This window comes from Dermacentor variabilis, chromosome 3 (genome assembly GCF_050947875.1).
Source record: "Dermacentor variabilis isolate Ectoservices chromosome 3, ASM5094787v1, whole genome shotgun sequence".
In the NCBI taxonomy this organism is placed as follows: Eukaryota; Metazoa; Arthropoda; class Arachnida; order Ixodida; family Ixodidae; genus Dermacentor; species Dermacentor variabilis.
Genome location: NC_134570.1, coordinates 235,798,397 through 235,814,599, shown reverse-complemented (window position 1 = coordinate 235,814,599; position 16,203 = coordinate 235,798,397). Strand labels below are relative to the sequence as shown.

The following is a 16,203-nucleotide window of genomic DNA, read 5'->3' as shown; positions in this document are numbered from 1 at the left end:
AGTATTTCTCCAGCCTTGATCTTCGATCAGGATATTGGCAAATTCCGATGAACGAGACTGACAAAGAAAAGACCGCGTTCGCTACACCAGACGGACTTGATAAATTGAACGTGATGCCTTTTGGGGGGCCTTTGTAACGCTCCTGCCACATTTTAACGCATGATAGACAACGTACTTCGCGGTCTAAAATAGAAGACCTGCCTCTGTTATCTGGACGATATTGTCATCTTTTCGTCTGACTTCAACCAACATCTTCATCGATTAGACGAAGTTCTCAAGTGCCTTGCAGATGCTGGTCTCCAGATCAACACAAAAAAGTGCAAATTTGCAAGCAAGTCTATAAAAGTATTGGGTCACGTCGTCTCGAAAGATGGCATCCAGCCAGACCCCGAAAACATTAGTGCCGTTCTCCAGTTTCCTCGCCCCCAGCAACAGAAAGATCTCCGTAGTTTCCTCGGCTTAGCGTCGTATTTTCGTCGATTTATACGCAACTTCGCAGCAATAGCAGCTCCTCTACACAAGCTACTGGCTACCGGTGCCTCTTTCACATGGACTAGCGACTGCGAGTCGGCTTTTCAAGATCTTAAGCGGCATCTTACTTCCAGACCAGTGCTTCGCCACTTCGATAATCGAGCCCCCACCATACTCCGTACTGACGCAAGCGCACAAGGTATTGGCGCAGTACTTCTGCAACGTAATGCAGCCGCTAAAGAGCAAGTCATAGCATATGCCAGCCGAACACTTTCTCCAGCTGAGCGGAACTACACCATTACAGAGCAAGAGTGTCTGGCTATTGTTTGGTCGATTCAGAAATTTCGTCCATACCTTTACGGCCGCCACTTTAGCATCGTCACCGACCATCATGCTCTGTGTTGGCTGTCATCAATGAAAAACATGTCAGGACGCTCAGGACGCTGGATACTCCGATTGCAGGAATATGACTTTACTATAACGTACAAGTCTGGAAAAAGTCATCATGATGCAGACGCATTGTCTCGCTGCCCACTCTCACTCTCTCCCGGTAACGCGCCGTCGTCTTCCCCACCAAGTCGTTCCGATGCTACGCCTGCCTCACACCAGCTCTCCATAACGCTCCTGGACCAAGTTACGCCTTCATCACGCTCTGATTTCGCCTCGCTACAGCGGGCCGACTCCTACTGTCGAGCTCTCATGGATCGCCTTAGTGGGTTCGCCGAACCACCCAAAAGCCGCTTGCGACGCCAACTTCGACAATTCCGCCTTCAAGGTGGCATGCTTCACCGCTACGTTTACCACCCAACAGGTCACCGATGGGCCCCAGTTCTACCTCGCTGCCTTCGCCTGCGGGTATTAGAGGCACTTCAGGACGACGTATCGGCTGGCCACTTAGGCTTCCACAAGACTTACGACCGCATAAAGACACGCTGCTTCTGGCCTGGCCTATCCACAACGGTGGCCAAATACATTGCCTCCTGTGCGTCACGTCAGCACCGCAAACGCTCGACATCTTCTCCTGCTGGTTTACTACAACCTCTCCCTTGCCCGGACGCACCTTTTGAATTTCTTGGTATTGATTTATATGGTCCCCTGCCGTTGACACCCTCCTGTCCCAGTTCGATTGTCACTTCGGTCGACGATTTGACAAGATATGCCGAGACTGCCCCTCTGCGATCCGGTACCGCTTCTAAGGTCGCCGGCTTTTTCTTGCGCTCCATCGTCTTGCGCCACGGGGCTCCTCGCGTTCTTCTCAGTGACCGTGGTAAGGCGTTCATTTCACAAGTTCTCGAGGAAGTTCTTCGGGCCATTAATACCATCCACAAATCTACTTCTATCTATCATCCGCATACCAATAGCCTTACTGAGCGCTTCCACCGTACGCTGTCTGACATAATTTCCATGTACATCCGTCCTGACCACACTGACTGGGATAAAATTCTTCCTTTTGTGACATTCGCATATAATACTGCTATTCAACGGACTACCGGCTACAGCCCTTTGTTCCTTGTATATGGCCGATCTCCTTCCACCATATTCGACAGAGAACTCTTTTTCGCACCTTCTTCGCCTAACGCGTCGCTTCCAGAAGATTTTGCTGCCCGAGTTGCACATTGCCGTCGAATCGCCCAGCAAAGCGCATTAGCTACCCAAGCTGAGCGCAAGCGTCACTGCGACAATAAACGCCATGACCTACGTTTTCACCCTGGAGACCAAGTCCTGCTTTGGACTCCAGTCCGCACTCCAGGCCTCTGTGAGAAGTTCCTTCCACGCTACATTGGCCCATACACCATTGTGCAGCAAACATCTGCAGTGAACTATCTCGTCCGCCCAGTACACTCCGTCACTGACAGGCGCTGCCGGAATGCGGAAATTGTTCACGTCTCGCGGATGAAGCCCTTCACTCCCCGTTTAGATAATCTCTAATCTGCGGCCAGGCTGGCCGCTTCCATGACGGGGGGAAGTTAGTCTAAGCACTATTAACCTACTTCGTTCTTTTGATTTGTACATAGTCATCATCATCTTCCCTATTCTTCTTCTTCGCGCGTAAGCTGGGGCATTGCCTTCTTTTGGAATAAACAGCGCTGGACAACTTGATCGGTCTCGGTATTATAATATACATATATATATATATATATATATATATATATATATATATTGTTACGCACGAATGTGAGCGCAAGAGCAGCCAGCTTGTTGATCAACTCAACGTCCTCCTCTTCTTCTTTTCCCCGCTCGGGACCGCAAGCATGTTCACAGGTCTTCGTTTTCTTCATGCGTAACCTTCCTCTCGTCGCAGACGAAGCCCACTGGGCGAGTCCATCCCAGGCGAGTCTTGACGTGAAAAATTTCAAGCGGGCGACATGGACCACTTGGGTCTTGGCAGCTCTTCTACCACTCGCCGTGAGGCGAGCTGTCCTATAGGTGACTTCTGTGAGTCTGTTAATAATAACAATCGGTCCATCGTAGGTGGCCACAAGCTTTTGGCATAACCCGCGTTTCCGTACTGGAGTCCACAGCCAGACTAAATCACTAGGGCGATAGGTTACCGGATGGTGGCGAGTGTCGTAGCGTGCTTTTGATCTGTCCTGCGATGCCAAAGTGCGTAACCGAGCAATACGACGAGCTTCTTCCGCAAGGCAGAGGGTCTCGGCGACACTGGGATTTTCGTGATTACAGAAAGGGAAAACTGTCGATTGTGTACCGGGGTGGCCGTGCGTACAGCAGGAAGAAAGGGCTATAGCCGGTAGTTTTGTGCTTCGCGGTGTTGAACGCGTACGTGATAAAAGGCAGTACGTCATCCCAGTTCTTGTGGTCGGATGAAACATACATAGATAGCATGTTTAGAATTGTTCGGTGGGTGCGCTCCGTAAGCCCATTCGTTTGTGGATTGTATGGTGTCGAGTGACGCATGTGCGATTCACCCAAGCGAAGCAGCTTCTCTACGACATCCGCTGTGAATTGTCGTCCACGGTCGCTGATGATCACGCGAGGTGGACCATGTCTCACGATGACATATTGCAGCATGAATGTTAAAACGTCAGTGGCAGTTGCGGAGGGCACGGCCGCCGTCTCGCAGTAGCGTGTGAGGTAGTCGACGCAAACAACTATCCAACGGTTTCCCTTGGCTGATTTTGGAAATGGGCCTACGAAGTCAATGCCCACTTGTTGGAAAGGCGTGCTTGGAGGCGGGATCGGCTGCAGAAGACCTGCCGGAGCAGTAGATGGCCGTTTGTGGCGCTGACACTGCATGCAGCTGGCCACATACGTCTCAACAGATTGTCGCATTCCAGGCCAATAAAAGCGTTCCTGAATCCGGTAAAGCGTCCTCGCCGAACCCAGATGGCCAGACGTAGGGTCGTCGTGCATAGCACTCAGAATCGCTGTGCGAAGGCTCTCCGGCACCACTAGGAGAAAACGTGCGCCAGTGCTGGAAAAGTTCTTCTTATAGAGGAGTCCATCACGTACACAGAAATGGTTTGCTGTCGTCGAGGCGGTCGTAGCGGTGAAGAGCGGTGTTAATTTATCGTCTTTTCGCTGTTCAGTTTTGAAGCAGTCGAAGTCTGGAAAACGCGGCGACACAGAAGCCACGAGGTGATCGAAGTCGTCGGCGTCACAGTCCGTAGTACTAAGTGGCATACGCGAGAGACAGTCCGCATCAGCGTGTCATCGACCACTCTTATAAGAGACGGTGAAGCTGTATTCTTGCAGTCGGAGCGCCCAGCGCGCAAGGCGGCCACAAGGGTCACGAAGATTCACAAGCCAACACAACGAGTGGTGGTCGGTGACCACTGTAAAGGGGCGTCCATACAGGTAAGAACGAAACCGCTGAACCGCAAATATTACCGCGAGGCATTCTTGTTCCGTCACAGTGTAATTCTGCTCGGGCCTACTTAATGAGCGGCTTGCATATGCGATCACGTGTTCGCGGTCACCGTAGCGTTGAACTAGGACGGCACCAATACCTGTGCCACTGGCATCCGTATGGAGTTCCGTCGGAGCTGAAGGACTGAAGTGTTGAAGAACAGGTCGTGACGTCAGCAGAAACTTCAACTGGTGAAAAGAAGAGTCGCACTCCGGAGTACACTCAAAGGGGGTGTCTTTTCGTAGCAGGCATGTCAACGGATACGTGACATCGGCGAATTTAGGAATAAAAAGGCGGAAATAGGAACAAAGCCCCAGAAAACTACGTAGCTCCTTGACAGAGCGCAGTGCACTGAACGCTTCAACGGCTGCTGTTTTCTGGGGATCAGGGCGGATGCTATCCTTATCGACGAGGTGCCCAAGTACAAGGGTTTGGCGGTCTCCGAAGTGGCCTTTCTTTGAGTTTAAAACTAGGCCAGCGTGTCTGATGCAGTTTAGGACAATATCTAGACGCGAGTTGTGTTCGCTGAAGGTACGGCCAAAGATGACGACATCGTCGAGGTAGCACATTCAGATGTTGCACTTCAAGCCACGCAGAACAGTGTCCATAAATGTCTCGAAAGTTGTTGGAGGGTTGCACAGTCCAAATGGCATCACATTAAATTCAAAGAGCCGTCAGGAGGTTACAAAGGCAGTCTTCTCCTTGTCGTCATTTTACCCGCCGTGGTTGCTCAGTGGCTATGATGTTGGGCTGCTGAGCACGAGGTCGCGGGATCGAATCCTGGCCACGGCGGCCGCATTTCGATGGGGGCGAAATGCGAAAACACCCGTGTGCTTAGATTTAGGTGCACGTTAAAGAACCCCAGGTGGTCAAAATTTCCGGAGTCCTCCACTACGGCGTGCCTCATAATCAGAAAGTGGTTTTGGCACATAAAACCCCAAATATTATTATTGTCGTCAGGATGCATCGGAATTTGCCAATAGCCGTATCGTAAATCTACCGAGGAAAAGTAAGAGGCGGAATGAAGGCAGTCTATTGCGTCATCAATACGTGGGAGTGGGTACACGTCCTTTTTTGTTACAGCATTAAAATGGCGATAGTCGACACAAAATCTCCAAGATCCAACTTTTTTTTTAACAAGAATCACTGGAGCTGCCCGCGGACTCGCTGACTCTTGTACGACTCCGTTTTTCATCATTTCGTGCACTTGTTCGTTGATAATTTGGCGCTCTGATGGTGAAACACGATAATGCATTTGTCTAATCTGATTTGCCGAACCCGTGTTGATGGTATGGCGTGTTCGAGACGCGGGGATTGCAGGTATTTTGTCCTTCTGCGCAAAGTCGAATACCGAAACATGCTTCGAAAGCACACCCACTAACGTTCGGCGTTCACAGTTCAGCCACTGATAAGGGCGCGTGTTCCCTGGCGAAGGCTAATTTCATGCCGTTTGGTAGTACCACGGGCTCCTTAGAACAGTTTACGGTCCATAAGCCAGTGCGTCCGTCTTCGATCGACACCACACAATGTGGCACCAACATATTCTTCTTCACACAGTTAACGTGCATCGGTTCTACGGTAGCATCGAAGCTGTCGGAATCGGCGCTGCAATAGACGACGGGAACACAAACGGTAGATTATGTAGGTAAGACCGTATCACCGTATCGCGAAACTACAGACAGTGTAGTTTCGCGATCTACAGGGTTCTCCAGGAGTCCTGACGGAATCCTAACACTTATGAATACCTTCCCTGTGCGGCAGTCGACGGTAGCACCACACTCCCGCAAGAAGTCCATGCCGAGAATAACATCATGGGTCAACCGAGGAATAATTCCAAACACTGTCGGAATAACACGGCCTCCCAAAAACACGTCAGCACTACACACTCAAATAGGTCGCAACAGCTCGCCACTCACTCCACAGAACTTTGAATCTTCGTCCCGTTTAAACAAAACCTTTCGCCCTAACACGTGTTTAAAAGAGACACTCAAGACCGAAATTGTTGCGCCTGTGTCCACCAGAGCCATCACAGGGACATTATCTACAAGAATGCGCACTTTGTTTTTCAGCATCAACACAGGAAGTATTTCTGTCAGTAGCACGTCTCCAGCGACCTCACCTGCATCGGCCGCGCTAGCTAGTTTTCTAGTGACGAAGTGGACTTGGTGCGACGCAGCGGTGAAAGAGAACGGGGAGCACAACGTTGCAGTGGGGGTGTCAAACTTCTGCCAGAAGCCTGGGAGCGATTCCGGGAGCTGCTTGGCCAATACTCGTCGCCAGATTATACGTGTGCTGGCCACGGGGCACCGTGTGGCCGTTCGGAGGGCCGAGAAAACTCTGACGGCTGACCATACCACGTTGTCATACGCTGGTTGCAAAACCGCGATATATGACCCGGGGCAACGCAGGAATAACACACCGGGAGAGGTCGAAATCTTGGTTGTTCGTAGATGAAGCGGATATTCTTATTTTCCCTCGTGTAGTGGGTTGGTTTGTGGCGTGTGTCACTACAATACATCGGGCGTCGACAAGGCGTGCGCTGAGCGCGTTGGTCATAGCGCGGAGTCGGAGGGCGGGTTGTCATCCTCGGGGACTGTGGCGCTGCGCTGTACTCTACGGCCGCTGCGGTAACCATAGGTTGCCAAGGGGCCAAATGTGGCGCCGTCATAGCCTCACGTGAGGTGTACACGCCATGGTGGTCAGCAGTTGAATGTAACATGCCTTCGCGGCGGGAAAGTTTCTCGCAGACAATCTGCCGGATGGTCGAAGGAAGGTCGAGGCAAGGGCTCGTGTCCACACTGACAACTGTCGTAACGTTTGGCAACCGACCAAACTTTGGCGCAATCCGACGCATCTTGAGCGTTTCAAAAGTTCTGCAATGTCGAATGACGTCGGACACAGAACTGAGGTTTTCCTTTCCAATGAGAAAATTGTACACATCCTCAGCCAGTCCTTTCAGCAAATGTCCCACTTTATCTTCTTCCGACATGCGAGCACTGACCACTTTGCACAGCTTTAACACTTCTTCGATATATGTTGTGCATGTCTCACCTGGTAGCTGCGCCCGTTGCGGCAGTGTCTGCTCCGCACGCTTCTTTTTGGCAACCGAGTCTCAAAAACACGCCTTTAACTCGTCAACAAAACGTTCCCTCGTCGTAAGCGCGTCCTCGTGGTTCTCGTACCACACGAGGGCGGTATCGGTCAGGGAGAACACCACATTGGTGAGCTGAGCGGTTGCATCCCACCCGTTGGACTTTCTCACTCGTTTGTAGTGGACGAGCCACTCGTCGGCATCTTCCCCCGCTTTGCCTCCGATGTCGAAGACGGTGACGGCGGATGGCCGGAGGCCGCCAGGTCGAAGACTTCGACGAAGCTGCGGCAGAGACGATTCCGTTGTTGTGAGTGGTACCCCGCACCTCCACCAGCCTTCGTTTTCTTCATGCGTAACAATATTATATATATATTGTGACGTAGCAGTTGTCCCTACGTTTATTCCGAGTCGAAGATGCGGCGAACCGATCACGCCCACAGCACGGATCACACTCGAGAGCCAGCCCCACAAGCGATGATGAAGAAGAACCCCATTTGAACCCCACATGACTGTGATCATGTACAGATGACAAAGAATAGCTTTATATATATGGGAACTCATCGTAACAAACTATCGAAAATAATTCTTGATTCTTGGCTGTAAACAATATGCTCACGGAGTTTCAGCATGGCTTCCGAAAGGGTTATTCGATTGTAACGCAATTGGTATCAGTGATTCATTCGTTTGCTTTATCTCGATACAATAATGGCCAAATGGATGTAATATTCCTAGATTTCAGAAAAGCCTTCGATAAGGTTCCGCACGATAAATTAATCTTCAAACTTAGAATTATGGGCATACCTGACATTTACATCAACTGGATTATTGCTTACTTGAGCAAACGCACTCAGTAAGTTACAGTTGGTGAACATAGCTCGGCCACTCTTCCAGTCACATCAGGGTGCCCCCAGGTAGTGTCTGGGGGCCTTTACTGTTTCTAATGTATATAAATGACATTGTTAAAACCATAACTCCTGGTGTGCGAATTAGGCTGTTTGCCGATGATTTTATGTTGTACAGTGACATAACTTGTCAGAATGACCAGACTGTCCTCGAAAAAAATTCAAATAACATATTGAAGTGGTGCAATGAATGGGGTATATTTATTAACGCTGAGAAATCCGTATTTCTTCGTATTACTCGTAAAAGAAACACTAACTTTTTCTTATACGCTAGGTTCTTCAGCTCTGCGTGACACTAACAATTACAAATACTCAGTTGTTACCTTGACTTCCAGATTGTCGTGGAACATACACATTTATGATATTTGTTCTTCTGCTTTCCGCAAACTCTGTTTCTTCAGACGCAAACTGAAAAATGTCCCTCCTAATGTGAAATTACTGTGTTATTTTACATTTATTAGACCAAAGCTACAGTACGCATGTATATCATGGGATCCTTACACTAAGTCAAATATCGCGCCTCTTGAAAACATACAAAGAAAGGCAGTTAGGTTTATATTTCATGAATTCACAAGACTGGACTCTCCCTCTAAAATTATGAGAGAAAATTCCATACCCACTCTTGAATCACGCCGAAAGCTGCTAAGGCTTGAATTTATTTCCTTTCTTCTCAACAATAGGCTTGAAATTAAACCATCGGCTTACATAACGCCTGCAATAACACGGCACACAAGACAGCATCATCCGGACTCACTAACACCCTATTATGCTCGAAGTGACACATTTAAATTTTATTTTTTTTTCCCGAGAACATTATCAGACTGGAACGACTGTTTAGACACAGTGTGACTAAATATTGTGTAAATTTGTATTTGCTTGTTCCTAATTTGTTCTCTTCTTATTTTTATGCATTATATCGTCCCTCTGCTTGGATCGAAAGGTCTGCAGTATGTACTAAATAAAATAAATAAGATAAATAAATATATTAGAAGAATTTCCGACATCTCGCTTTCTGTTTTTTGCCTCCCATTTCCTGTGCCCACTTCGCAACGTAGCATGCGAAAGATTTAGGTCCTTTGGCTGACTTCGTGCTTTCTGTCTGTGCCTATAAATGAATGAATTAAATTTTACTTTACCAGCGTGAAAATAGACTATCGTGACAACCTGCTTCACAGGAAAACTCGTTCGGAGGCTGTCAAATGGAGTTCCCTATCACTTTTGTACTACCACATGAACCTGTCAGCGAGGCACTGGCGTCAATCCTGCTAATACTGTAGATGCGATTCACACGTCAACTAGGTTACAGTGGACGGCTCACTAACTGGCGATTCTCAAGGTAGCAGCCTTTTTGGCGCGTAGGCATCTAAGCGCATACTTTTTACCATCTGTCTCTTCCAATCACTGATCAATTAATATTTACGGCACGTTTGCGCACTTCCACAGCAAAATATGTGACGACAGCTTTTCAGCTAGCTCTTGGGTAGTTTTTTTTTTTCACATGGTAGTGCTACCTGAGAAATATGCCACTCAAAAGGCAGTTTAAAGTTGTACGTGAATCATATTCAAATAAAATCGAAGCTATGCTTCTTTATTTAAAGTACAATACCATTATTCTGCAGCAAACAGACGCTAATGGTTAAACACCTGGCGGGATACTGGCCCCAGGATGAAAGGCAATGCCTGTATTCGTTCACGGTAGAAAACACAAATTGACAAATCATAGCAAGAGTATGCAACATATACTCAATATTCACGTATCGCATGCTCAATTCTTTTCGTATGCAAGAAGAACCACAATGCCAAAGCAAAATTTTTTGAAATCCGTTGAAGAAACCTTCTTTTCCATTACATCCGTTCCAGATCTTTTTCTTTCTTTTTCCTACAAAGAATGCAAGCTACTTTCCAGCTTCGGCTTCGAGATTTCACAAATTATTTCGTGATTTACGGTTCCACAGTGGTTGTGCAACACATGAGGAGGTTGCACTTTTTCCTGGTTTTTGAATGTATGCTCATGTGATGCAGCTCCATGAATGAAGCGACGAAATAGAGGAATTGTTGTGGCGTCTCAGGGCTTGTTTGCAATACTCAACTCACAAACAAACAGCCCACTTTCTCGAATGATATAAAACTAAGGCAAACAAAGTGATTATCTTGACGTCAGTTATGGCTGAGAATGGAGAGCTTGTGTCTCCTCTCCAGCCAGTTTGAGACCACTGGCATCAATGAATCGCTGTAATGTATCATGCACACGTTACTTGCCGTCTATCGATGGCATAGCAACCGTGGAGGTATTCGACGAGAACCACCCCGCGAGTTCGTCATTACAAAAGGCATTCCAAAGACTCGTCGCGGGACGCACGAGCGAGTGCGCTCTCTTCCTCTATTACTCGTTCATTGCTAGTCACCTTCCGATGAAGTGACGTAGAATTAGTGCGTGCTTCTTGCAGTTGTTTTACATAAAGTCAGCTACTATTTCAAGTGTTTAATGAGTTCAAAAATGGCAAATTTTCTGTAGTGGAACAATTGTTATTTTGGCACAGTGTACACTGGCAAACTGCACACTTCTCACCTAAAGCCCGTTTTCCGTTGTTGCGGAAGTTTAATACGTTCTAGAAAATTAACACGAGACTTTTGGAGCGTGAAACTCGCCTGTTGCATTCCTCATGACCTATATGTTATATATTGGGCACTTTTTAGAGAATCTGTGCGCGTTATGGCGGTCCTTTTCACGACTGACCGAAAAACGACCTCCGAATTTCGGTGGGAGTGACTGCAACTGTGGCTGTAATAAACGCATTTAAGTAGACAACTGATTACGATTACATAAGAACGCAACAACGGAACTAAAGTATTTGCTGCAACTGAGGACACGTATGCAATAAGCACATCTAAGTAACAGTGATTAGGCAGGAACGCAATAACACAAAAACGAAACACATGGACTCCAACAATATTTGTAAGGTTTGTTGAAAAGATCATTCATCGAAGGCTACCTTTTAGCATACCCACTTTGGAGGTTGACATGCATTATATATACACACTCGGTTTTGCTTCGTGACACGTTGCGTTTACGTGCTCTACTAGTGATCCGTGTCTCCGTGTCGAAGCTCTAAAGAATGAGTCTCAGGAATTTTTTGTGTAATGCTCGACAGGCTCTTTGGCTATTTGTGCGCAGTTAGCCATCAATGTATAGTATTTGCTGGCATACCACAGCCGTAGGCGCCGTCGTACAGTGGCCGTACTAACCTAGTGGCGCTCCTTTCTATCCAGATGGCGCCATTGTTGAGCAGAGGCCCTCGAATTCCACTGCGGAGCTGCGAGCCATGATCGTTCTAAAGCTTGCGCACCGCGTACAAAGCAAATGTACGAACAGCGGTGATGCGACAAGGGCGAACACATTGCTAACAGTCCTGCCATCTTGTGCAGTGGTTATGGCGTTGAGCTGTTCACCTCAAGGCCGTGGGTTTGACCCCAGCAGCGGCGGCCACATATTAAGGGGGGTAAGATGCAAAAAAAAAGGCTCGAGCACGTGGATTTCGGGACATGCTAGACAACTCCGGGGGCAAAGATTAATCCGGAGCCTTGTACTTACGGCGTACCTCATAATGAGACTGTGATTTTTCCACTAACGTAATAACCTAGAATTTAATTTTTTTTGTAACACTGATAATGTGTGGCTCGCTGAAAATTGAGGCCGGTCGAATCTGTCTCGTGACGATGAAGGTCTCAATTATATATTATCTCCACAGATTTTACTATAATTACTAGTACACTCACAAATTCTTTATAATGTTCTTTTACTTCCGTACACCCGAGTGATAGCACATCGTTAGCGTACACCATAACACTGGAATATATAAATAGAAAACAGCAGAGGTAGTAGCCAAACATATTAAGTTCGAAACGTTGGTAATGAGTCACTCTCCTCGCTCGTAAAAAAATAACCAGAAATAACTCCGTCATCACGTTACCACTAAGACAGTATAATGCCAGCCGGTCGGTGGGAAACGCAAGCTTCTTGCGAGGAGTATTCAACTCGTTTTGCTTTAGCCTAGCGCCAGAATACTGCGCCACTAATGTTGCTGATATCGTTTGCGGCTCTAAGTATTGAGCCATACGTTCCCACATGTGCTATACTAAAGCTCTTTAAAACGCAGAGCAGGATTTTCCTGCAGGAATCGTCATTGCAAGATGGCCTGTGCATTACCTGTTAAAAACGCACACACTCAAGCAGTGTAATAATATCCGTTCGTGAATTCCTTCTTTATTCAAGGTATGCTTCAAGTCCTATGGACTAGTGCAGCCATCGGAGAATTCAGATCGGCTTTCGTGTCGAGCTGGCGTCGTAACAGCTGCAGACTTCATACTTAAGCTGAATTTTAGTCACGAAGTTACACGTAATCCTTAGTCGCCTGCTCACAATTAATGTATAACGTAACCACTTACTCTATAACATGGGTATACACCAGAGTTTTCAGCATTACTATGCTATTATCTTTGTGCTAACACTGTGCACAGAATATAAGCTTTTCTACTTGCAGTTTGTGACTCGAGAAGTGACCAGCTGATGCCTTATGAGAAATTCCATTCCGTTATGAGAAATCAAACCAAAGAATGAATGAGCAACCTTCCACAATGACGTCCACATCATCTGGGTGGCTGTAGTACCGCGGGTCAATGACCGGCGCGTCCAATGGGTCGGCCGAACGCAGCTTGATGAATCCCCGCGACTTGGGCCGCATCACCATCGGGATCATCTGGAAGGACGGCTCGCCTCGGAAGGGCCTGTAGTACTGGTCGTAGACCTGCACGGCGCAGCAGTGACCACGTGAGAGGGTATGGCAAGCCTCTATCGCTCACGTTGCATCTTTAGGGCTCAAAACGAATTCAACAGGGCTGCGTCTTGGCATGGGATTATGTTCTCCATAAATGAGTTTGGTAATATCGCTACTCAAACAGTCCGGAAACGAAGAATTCACATAATCAAGAAACAGTGCGGTGTACTTTGTCGCACCTGAAATAAGGACGCTATATTGCAGCGAAGCTGTCTGTGGCTAGGGTTCCGTGTATTTTTTGTGTCCGTCAACAAATCTGTGAGCAAATACTATGTTCATCAGCCATGGCTCGTGCCACTGCTCACGAGTTCGTCATCGTGTCCTACCACAGCTGGCTCCGATGCCACTCATCATGCTAGCATTCCCATACTGCCCCTCCCTTTGCCAAGGTACTGGCGGCACTGGCCCGCTGCCAGTCGGTGCGGTGATTTCGGTTTCAAATTCTTTGCCTCAGTATATTGCGAAATGAAAACATTAATTTATATAGAATATATGACACGAACGAACGCGGATGTATAAAAAATAACTGCGCTTTCAAGTCTGTGAAGACGGACAGCGAAGCTGTGTTAGTTAAACCCAGTGTTACACCGTGCAAGCAAAACTTCTCAAGCAGCCTATATTGTAAATATTTTGCTTCACAGTTATTTCATCTCATTTTCGCTTTTGCGTGCTTCGCATGGTCAGCATGCTTCAGGAGTGCTGTTTTTTTTCGGTTCTCCCAGGAGGACGAATAAACTTTCGTTTTTGAAACACAATCGCGGGCAAAGCCCCGGTTCTATTCTCGGTGGGAGGTCTCCTCATTCCCGGAACCCCCTGGCCTTCGCTGCCTCCTTGGCCCTGGCGACGAGGCGTCGTTGTTGTTCCAAGTCCTCGGAAACAAGCTTGGCCTCCCACGTTTCTATGAGGTCTTCGCTTTCTTGTCTGGCGTTACAACAGTCTCTCGGTAAAGGTAATGCGTCTTTGTTTAGATGCCATTGACATTCGAGGATCAGGTGCGCTAAGGTGTCCGGTACGCCGCACATTGGGCAGTGGTATCGTTGTAGCGTTGGGTATAGTCTATGCATGAGAATTCTGTGGATTTAAGTATTACTTTGCAGTCTTCAGAGTGTAGTTCTTTCTTCTTTGTTGAGCTTTGGGTGCGGTGGTGGGTACACCCTGCGTTCCAGGCTGTGACGTTGCAGGATCCCTGGGTAGGTGATGGCTACGGTCTCTGCCTCCACTGACGCAGACTGGGCGTTTCGAGAGTAGGAAGGGTTGGCCCGGCAGGTGTGGCCTGGGGCCGCGGCGTGTGCCGTTTCGTCCTTTCCAGTCCCTTGTGCCCAGGAACCCATGTCACGCATGTGTAGGTTATCGGAGTACTGCGGTGTTTCAATATCTTCAGTGCTTTTGTCGACACGCGACCCTTAGGGCGGTTCCGGAAAGCTGCTTCAGAATCGGAGAAGATGACAGCTGCGTCGATGCGCGTGGTAGTTGCTAGGGCGATCGCCATCTCTTCTGTAGTCTCGGAGTTTTGTGCACGGACTGTGGCAGACGCTAGCTCTCTGCCCTGAGAATCTACGACGCTCAGGACGTAAGCGTTTCCTTGGGGGTATTTAGCTGCGTCAGTGTAGCTGGCGTCCGGATCTTGCCTGTGTCTTCGCCGTAGAGCATCCACTCGGGCTTGTCTTCTTTCCTTGTGGCACGTGGGGTGCATGTTTTGTAGAAATGGGGCTATGCACAGGGCTTCGCGGAGGTTTGAAGGAATTCTTTTTTTTTTTGGTCCGTGGCGGCTATAAAGGCTATAAAGGTTTCACCATAGCTGAGCCATTGCAGCACTGGTCTTCCGGTGGGCGTGAGCTTCAATCGTTCTAACGTACTGGCTCTGCGAGCTTCAGCTAGTTCATGGTCGGTGTTGTGTACGCCCATCTTGAGAAGTCTCCTAGTAGAAGCCGTAGATTGTAGGTCCAGGGCGATTTTGATGGCTTTGCCGATTTGAATGTTAATTTTTTTCTACCTCTGCATTCTTTAGCGCGAGGTAGGGCGTGCCGTATGTTATTCAACTGGTGAGGAGTGCTTGCATCACGTGTAGCATGTCTTGTTCTTTAAGTCCCCTTCTATGGCTTGCAAATCTCCTGACGAGATGTGTGAGCTGTGATAGCGTTCGCTGTAGTCGCGGGAGGGCGGCCGCCCCAGACCTGTCTTTGTCTATGTGTAGCCCTAGAACTTTCCACTTTTCGAACGGGCGTTCCATTGAGGGTGACGTTGGGATCAGGTTCATCGTAGCCGGGTGGTCTGCCTCTCGTTCTTGACTTGAGGACGAGGTAGTGTTCCGACTTCTCGGGGTGACAGCGGAGGCCGCATTTGTGAAAGTAGCTCTCGATGGTATCTACTGCTTCCTGTAGGCGTGTTTCTTGTGTTCCAGTGTTTGGGGCCCTTGCACATAACATGATATCGTCTGCATAGAAAGCGTGTCCTACGTCTGATATCGCGTCGAGGAGGCTGCGTAGTTCGATAATTGCGACGTTGAAGAGCAACGGTGATGTGACGGAACCCTGCTGGGTGCCTTTGCGCGGTAGTCGGAAGCTGTCGCTGTGCAGGATGTATATTCCAACTGTGGCCGTGCGCTTCCTGAGGAAATTCCTTACATAGTCATATGTCCGAGACGCGCAGCCCAGTTCTTCGAGGTTGCAGAGGATAGCTTCGTTTCTGTCGTTGTCAAAATTTCCCTTTACGTCGCTGGCTAAAATGGATGGTTTGCTTCTGGTACTCAGGTGGTGGATGAGGTCTTCCTTGAGTAGAAGGAAGACATCTTGCGTTGACAGGTTCTGCCTGAAACAGAACAAAGTGTTTGGAAAATATCCGTTGTCTTCGAGGTATGAGGTTAGCCGGTTGTGTATCATACGCTCGAAAAGTTTCCCTACACACGAGGAAAGGGATATTGGGCGTAAGTTCTCGATGCTGAGGTGTTTATTTGGTTTGGGGATCATGGTGATCTCTGAGTGCTTCCAGGCAGCTGGTGGCTCTCCTTTCTCCCAGCATGCGTTGAAGTACTGGAGC

General features: G+C 48.2%; 1 protein-coding gene across 1 annotated transcript in view; it reads right to left on the bottom strand.

The window, feature by feature from the left end:
• LOC142575054 (4-pyridoxate dehydrogenase-like) overlaps nucleotides 1-16,203 on the bottom strand; it is a 237,371-nt gene that overhangs the window by 130,332 nt on the left and 90,836 nt on the right. The window contains exon 12 of the mRNA XM_075684018.1: nucleotides 12,960-13,137. Coding sequence (XP_075540133.1) covers nucleotides 12,960-13,137 — 178 coding nt within the window. The remainder of the gene's footprint in view (nucleotides 1-12,959; nucleotides 13,138-16,203) is intronic.